This window comes from Galeopterus variegatus, unplaced genomic scaffold, assembly GCF_000696425.1.
Source record: "Galeopterus variegatus unplaced genomic scaffold, G_variegatus-3.0.2 Scaffold1224, whole genome shotgun sequence".
Classification (NCBI taxonomy): Eukaryota; Metazoa; Chordata; class Mammalia; order Dermoptera; family Cynocephalidae; genus Galeopterus; species Galeopterus variegatus.
In genome coordinates this window covers 269,039-277,179 of record NW_007727335.1, presented here as the reverse complement: position 1 = coordinate 277,179, position 8,141 = coordinate 269,039, and the positions used below count along the sequence as shown (strand labels likewise).

Here is an 8,141-nt window from a genome sequence, read left to right as displayed (position 1 = left end):
CGCAACCCTCGGTGCTGCGCCCGCCCGTTGCTCAGCCAGTGAGCGGGAACCGGTCTGTATGTGGGATCCGAACCCTCGGCGGGAGGGCCTCCGCGCTCCCAAGCCGCGCACTGTAGCAGTGCGCCACCGGGCCGGCCCTCTAGAGATGCATTTTAGATGGTAGGACAGAAGCATTGCAGAGGTCTGGGTCACCTGGGGATGCAGGGCCTTTTGTGTGATTTGGAGAGCTAATGGGAGCCTACAGCCAGCCCCAAGGAGAGGAAGTGAGGCTGGCTGGTTAAGACTGTAAAAGAGAGAGGGCCAGGAAGGAACTCGAGGTTTCCATGCAGTTATAATGTGGGCTGAAGGGTTGAGAACCTGGGTGTGGTGGAGGGGGAAGACAGGGAGGAAGGGAGTCACGAAGAAACACGAGATAATAAAGATATCAAAAGAATTTGAGTTCCTTAGGAGAAAAAAGTTATAAATCCAAAGTATTACAGACCCACTGCCTGATTCTCATTAGGTCTACTCTGCTTAGAGCCGTAGGCACGCGGCCCAAGGCTCATTACGGCTGTCCTTATTTACTGCCTTTCTCTGAGAAGTCATTAATGGAAACTCTCTATGGGCTCAAACTGAGAATCAGCAGGTAATTAAAACATTGCAGTTTCTAAAGCAAAGTCCTATCCACTGGATGAATGAAGGTTTTACGTTTCTCATTAAAGTGATCAGAATTGTAAAGAAACACCCTAGGTAAGCAACTGCCTGCTTTTAAACTAGACTGCAAATACACAATTATCTCAAAAACTGTTTCCAGATTCTTGCTGACTCATCGAGAATAAGATTAATCACTGGGATTGACCCAGCAAGTGTCTGGGAACAGCCTGAGGACCTGGAGGTAAGGCTCCTCTCCCAGGGGCAGAGCAGCCAGGATAAAAGACTCTCCTCCGCACTCGGGGGAGGCTGGGTAGCTTCCACAGTGGGCCCTCTGCTCCCCACTGTTTTATTATTCTGAAACTACATATAATCTTAGGCAAAATTAGTTAGTTAGAAAGTGTAGCTAAGCTTTTCTAATGAAAATTTCAAGGACAGTAGGTCTAGATTTACTGTAATTGTGAGGACTATTAGATAGAAAGGAAAGTCTTCTACTTAAAACACAATAGCCTTTCGATCTCCCCAGTACTGAGTTCCGTGCTCCTGCAGAAGCCAACTTCGGCCACTGTGAGAACTGTCAGGTTTTTCTGTTTTGCTGGTGTAATAACCTACTGCGTGCAACTGCTATCTGTAAGTTCTATGAGGGAAGGGAAGGTGTCTATCTTGTACCATTATATTACTGGCATTAAGCACAAATCTGTGAACAGGCTTAACAAATAGTTGCTGAAAGAAAGAAAAGAAGGAAGGAGAGAGAGAGAGACTAAATGCAAAGCAGCCTTTAACACTATCTATACTGGCCAGAAGTGGGCATGACAGGCCATGATCCAAACCTAGAGCTTATTGCGGCCACTGAGGAATGGGGGTGGGGAGACACCAAGCTTGCATGTACCTGGGGCTGAGTCATCTGCCCTGTCTTAATGTACAGTTTTGAGATTTGTGACTAACATCTTCTAAAAGATCAAATCATCATGGGCTACTGATTTTATCTTCCTGAACAACCCTTTTATTCTTCCATGCTTGAAACCACTGATTCTGCCTCACCTTTCCTTCCTTATCCCAGGCCCCTCACCCCTTACACGTGTCACTGCTCCCAGACACAGGGCCAGAAGCGATGAGTTACCTGTTCATTAAGATGTATGACCTGTGTTTCTAAGTCTTTATCAGATTTGGATGCTGAGCTGCTGGATGAAGCCCGTTTGGCGGATGAGGGACGAGAAGGTGTGGATCCCGGTTTAGATGCTGGACTTGATTTAGCTGCGCCTGAAAGCAATCAGAATAAATTATAAATACTGGCAACATTAAAAATGTTTTTTATACATACAGCAAATGTATGCTATAAAAGGAGTTTACTAAAATGTACAGGAGGTATCTCCAGCAATCCCTTCCTATTACAGAAAGAATGCGAATGTTCTTAGAAGTGCATGTGATTAAACCATAGTGTCACCTTGGGCAACTTATTTAAACTTTGTGAGTACTGTTTTTTTTTTCCCAAGTCGCATGGAATTAATGCAGTTGTCCCTTCTCCTCCTGATAGATAAGAGTAACAGATACAAAAGAATTTAAAGTTTGATTAAACCATAGTGTCACCTTGGGCAACTTATTTAAACTTTGTGAGTACTGTTTTTTTTTTTCCCAAGTCGCATGGAGTTAATGCAGTTGTCCCTTCTCCTCCTGATAGATAAGAGTAACAGATACAAAAGAATTTAAAGTTTTTTTTAAGAGAAAAGGTTTTTTAGATAAACTCAAAGTATTACTCTAATTGAATTTTTACCAAACACGAGAAAGACCTTATAACAGATTAATTCTTTAGAAGTATCAAGACAAATCCATGCTTTTTCTCTTTTTATATATATTTGCGCTAGCTTAAGGCACTGCAAGAGCCTAGGAGCAATGACATCTCCATAGCAGTGAGCATTCCTGCTGCCCAAATCCTGTTCTCTAAATGTCATTTTGCAGAGGCTTCTTGAAGAATGGCTGCTTCCAGGGATGGGAGAGGGACAGTAAGAATGTAAAGATCTTCTTTACAGATCACTGATAGCCAGTCAATACAGAGGAAATGTTAGAACTAGAAAAATCACAATTTTGCAATATCTATAACTAATAGCTGATTCAGAAAAGGCTCACCAATGGACACTAAAGCATTAGGTGAGAGGTTTTTGGGGAGTAAGATATTCAAATGTGTCAAGGTATTAACCAATACTTTACTTAAAGAGGGAAAATGCATCTTTATGATGGGGAAATCTGGAGGTCAGCACCTTAATCAAGTGATCCACTTAGCATCACTAATAATGATATAAAGTAAAAAAAGAAAAAACATTACTGACTTAAGGTAATCCTCACCTATTTGGAGCTTAGCTCACAACAGACTATCTAGAGCATGGCACAGACATGGGAATGGCCTCTGCAGCAAGACAGAAGTCACAAGCATATGCAGTGAAATTTATGTACTTCATGAATTAAGAAATTCCAGGCCATCACTGGGAACCCACCCATTCCCTTTTACTCTTAGCACAGTCCCAGGGAGGTGGCAGCTCTGTTTCTCACTGCTCTTTCCGTCTGGGGTACGTGCTCCTCTTGTGGACTCCCCCTGGCCCAGTTCCCCACCACAACCTGCTCTTCTAGTAGGTTCTTGGCAGAAAAGGAACATGTCTTACTAATCTTTGTAACCCCAGTGCACAGCACAATGCTTGGCTGAAGATATATTTGAAGGAACACATTTTTAAATAAATACATGAACACATAAATAAGACCTGGTTATGTGGTTTCCAATTTATAATTTCCTTCCAACTTTACAGTTGATCAGTGCCAACAGGTTAGAAAGAGGCAAGGGATAACAGAGGCAGGTATGTGCCAGCAGTTACAAGTTTAAACCAACACCCTAATTACAAAGTAGCAAACAGGAAGATTATAAAATTTATGTTTGTATGTCTTCCAGTGCCTCTTACAGATGCAAGTCATACATGCCCTCCAGAAGCACTGATGGCATTACATCCTTTAAAATACAGGCCTCTCTGTTATAAATAAAAAGAAGATTTTTCTTTAAAAATACAGGGAAATGCCTAATATACTTTAAAATGAGAATGGTTAAATCAGGAATGACTTAAAACAGTTTGAGTATTCAAAGGGTAAATCTGCAGTGTCCTGGAAACTCCTATGTAGAAGAGCTTCCCAAACATTCTAGAGAGCTGATATTTTGCTTTGTGACTGGCCTATGGTTGCAAGGATCCTTTGCCTCTGTAGAAACCTACATCAAACGCTCCTGGAACACTACTTGTGCGTCCCACTGACCAGCTTCTCTAACCAAAGGCCAAACCAGCCAGGTAAAGAAAACAACATGGAGGAGCAGGCAGTGGAGACAGGGTGAGGACGCCTGACTGGGCAGAGCCTTCTAAGAGGGCAGTCACCAGCCCAGCAGCTGCGGGGGCAGCTTTTGAAAAATCAAGTTCCTTCAGACCTTTTTATAAGAAACACATCATGTTTTGATATAAAGAAAGCCTAACAGAAAGCAGCACAAAGACTAGCTATGATCAATACCGCTTATTAAATACATGCCTATTTATTAAGTGCCTGCCATGGGCCCTGTCCTTGGGATCCCTATAATGACTAAGAAGCAGTCTCTGATCTTCTGCAGCTCAGTCTCTTGGAAGTGACACAGTCACCCAGGAATTCCCAGGCATGGCACCATCTACATCGTTAGGAACAAGCCAGTGTTTTACCACTCCATGACCATTCAGTGTGATTCAGGCTGTATTCCCTCTGCCTGAAACACCCTCCCTCCTGCTTGCCACCTCCTTTGAGTGACGAGGTCTACCATCCTTCAGGTCTCAGCTAAGATGTCACTTCCTCTGGGGTGCCAAAGTGCCCCAAGCACTTTCCTCATATTACTTACCAACTGTAATGAGACAGTTCTTTCTTTAATGCCTCCATCTCCATTGGACATAAGTTCCATTGTGACATATGCACTGCGTCTGTTCTGGGTACCACCTTACATTCCCACAGCCAATCTTCTTACCTGCCCCAGAAACAGCCTATAACAGTTTTCATAATGCATTAAACAACTTCTAGCAGAGGCATCTCTCCAGAGTAGAGATACCAGGGAAAACTGGTCACTGACAAAGAATCAGCAATACATGAAGGAAACCAAACAAAAACTGTCAGCCTCCCAGAAAGAGGTCTCTTCCTTGGTTTCCTTTCAAGATCACCTTCAACTATTGCTCAGGCCCTTTATGTATGGAAGTAGGTTGGTAAGTTGAGTGGGTAAATTCAGTCAGTAAATGTGTAACTGAGCGAGAGGAGCAAAGTTGTCTGTGCTGCACCGTCCAGGGAGAAGCAGTCCTGCAGAGAGGGCTCCCCTAGAGTGCACGTGACCCATCCACCCCGGGCAGTCCTCCAAAAGCAGCTGCGATGTGGTTAGTTGCAAACCTGAGCTAGGTTCATCAGGCACACTCCTGTTCCTATAGTCTCCCTTATCCAGTCTGATGTCAATTTAAAAAGAAAAACCATGGTAAGAACAAGAAGCTCCTAAAACAGGCTACCACTAATTATGCTCTCAGGATGTCATCCAATGCAGCTTGAAAAAAAAACAAAAACTGAAATGTTTGATAAGAAGTAGAAGTAAGGACTGGCTGGTTAGCTCGGTTGGTTAGAGCGTGGGGTTCTAACACCAAGGTCAAAGGTTCGGATCCCCATACTGGCCAAAAAGCCCCCCCCCCCACCAAAGAAAAGCAGAAGGGGTCCCAGCAAGCCAAACCTCTGGGCAAGGCCATGCTATCAGGGAAGAGCAACTATAAAGAAGCAGAGGGGGCTGGCTGGGAGGGCAAACACACAGGGAGAGAGACAGAGCCCTGGAGACCGGCCCTACAGACCAGGGCTGCAGCAGTTACAGATGCTCACCCTCTTCCAGCCACACAGGGCCTCACAGGGAGGGCAGTTGTTGTTTTGATTTTCCCTTAAGGAAGCTTATCTCCTGCTGTTGACAGAGCCCAGTTTAAAAATTCTTGTGTGGCTCTGACTCACCAAGCTGTGTTTTCACAGTCTTGGCCTTAAAATGGCATCTGTGTTTCACAGATCTGGTGAAGGTCAGCTGGGGGCCCAGGGCCCCAGGTCTTTCACGCCCACACACGCACGTGCACCTCACGTGTCCCTTTGAGGTGAGGAAGATGAAGGCAATGAACACATGGGATGGAAGAAAAGCTCCCACCCCGCCCATCACAGTCACTAACTGGGGACACAGTCTAGGCGGAATAGAGGAAAAAATGGAATAGAAAACAAATTTGAAAAGTTTAATAATAGATCAATCAGGTAATTAGTATTTCATATTTAAAATTAGAGGAGTTTTGAAATTCTGATTGTTTAAAGAAAACTGATAATAGAGGAAAATAAATGATGAACGATGAATAAGGATATGAGAGGTCTGCACTAGTTAACTGTACATTTATACCTTTTAATAAATAAATGTGAAGAAATTAAAGAATAGGAAAGACCTTAGTATCTCTCTATAGGTTTAGGGTTTTTAAAAAAACAATTAAGGATTAAACTAAAAGCTCATTTTCAAATGAATGTAAAGTGGGCTCTTTATTATTATTTTTATTTTTGGTGGCTGGTTGGTACAGGGATTGAACCTGGGCCCTTGGTGTTATCGGCACCACACTCTAACCAGCCAGCCCCAAAGGGGCTCTTTAAATCATCACAACTTGCAATTTGATATAGAATTTACCCCTCACAGTTGTCAATGATGATTAACAAACATTACTACTAAATGTATAAAATGAAAATAGCCTTTTATCTTCATTATATTTAATGATTTCATGTTTTAAGTTTAGAATAAATAAGAGTAGACAATATCCTCAAGCACAGCATACTCTTTGGACAGCTCAGAACTATGTTTTTGTCTGCTTTATATGTCTTGCTGTCTTCTTTCAAACAACCATACTCAAAAGTGTACTCACCTTCTGGGGCTGCCATATATTCTTTTCCCACTTACTTGGACCACTCTAATAAGGATGTTATCAGAAAATTGCACAGTTATCAATGTCCTTAAATTAAACACTGATATAATACTTTTATGTAAGCTACCAGCTGTATTCTAATCTTGTGAACTGGCCCAATGATGTCCCTATGGCATCCATTCCTGGTTTTAGACATAGAGGTCCTCAAGCTGCCTTCCTGTTTCCCAGGATGCCCTCTTCCGCCAGTGAACTTGACCTCTGAACCTTCCCACGGCTCTTCACTCAACGATGCTGATGTGAAACACATTTACATAATGGCTTTTATAGAGAGTACAGCTACTTTGGCTACAATACATATATAGATTTTCTTGTAGCTATCAAACATTTCGATTTTTTTTCAAGCTGCATTTGATGATATCCTGAAAGCATAATTACTGGCAGCCCTGTTTTATAAGCAATTGTTCTGCCCTCAAGCCTTTCTCCATAAAAAGGAGTTTCAGAAGCAGATGAAAATAGACATAAATTCTGTACAAGTCCCTGTAATTCTCTGAATTTACCCATTGGATTTACAATGCTAGTCTTTGAGCAGTTGTGTCTTAATTAATGCCTTTAGGATTTGGGGTATAAATATGATTCTAAGACATTTTTACTATAGTTGTAAAAAAAACAGAGAGTAGCCTGATTCATTGCCTTAGTGAAGCCAGAGCACTGCTGTGTCTAATGTCAATAATTAGTAGTTTGTTTAATGTTTATGGAAAATGCTACATCTTGGGCGTATGAGGATCAATGGATTCAGAAGGATGAAGAAAACAAAAACACACTGTACTTGGCTTTATACTTCATGGCCAGGGCTCTGCTGGAATTTAGAAATTCTTCCCACATAATCTGCCTTATTCCTTTTGCCAAAATCATAAACAGAAGAGCTAAAAATATGACATTAATACTGTTGACAAGAACCACAGAGACATTGAGAACATGGCGCACACACACTCAGGAAGCCACACCGGTCTTCTGGTCATCCTCAACCTCTTCCCTACTTGGGGAGACCAGTCCCTTTCCCACCGACCCCCCCATAGTCCTTCCCACTCAAAACCCTCACAAAGCAACTGAAACACGGCAGGAAAGACAACTGCAGTGATTAATCACACGTGGATGGATCTGACAGCACTGTCTTAACCCCCCCTTCACCTTGGCTAATAGATTTTGGGTTTTTGGTTTTTTTTGAGGCCAGCTGGTTTGGGGATCCAAACCCTTGACCTTGGTGTTACAAGGCTGTGCTCTAACCAACTGAGCTAACTGGCCAGCCAGATTTTGTTTTTTAACTGAGATAATAGGCTTGATTAGGCAGGCCCGGTGGCGCACTGGATAGTGCGCTGCTTGGGAAGTGTGGCGGTGCTCCCGCCGAGGGTTCGGATCCCACATACAGACCGGTTCCCACTCACTGGCTGAGCGAGGCGCGGGAGCAACACCGAGGGTTGCGATTCCGTTGCCGGCCCCCGGTGCGGTACGGGGGCAACACCGAGGGTTGCGATTCCGTTGCCGGTCCCGGTCTGGTACGGGCGC

At 43.3% G+C, this 8,141-nt stretch overlaps 1 protein-coding gene across 3 annotated transcripts in view; it reads right to left on the bottom strand.

Annotated features, from left to right (window-relative positions):
* MAPRE2 (microtubule-associated protein, RP/EB family, member 2) overlaps nucleotides 1–8,141 on the bottom strand; it is a 157,824-nt gene that overhangs the window by 11,995 nt on the left and 137,688 nt on the right. For all 3 annotated transcript variants that reach the window (XM_008575702.1, XM_008575704.1, XM_008575703.1), the window contains one exon: nucleotides 1,751–1,890. In XM_008575702.1, the coding sequence (XP_008573924.1) occupies nucleotides 1,751–1,890 (140 nt within the window). The remainder of the gene's footprint in view (nucleotides 1–1,750; nucleotides 1,891–8,141) is intronic.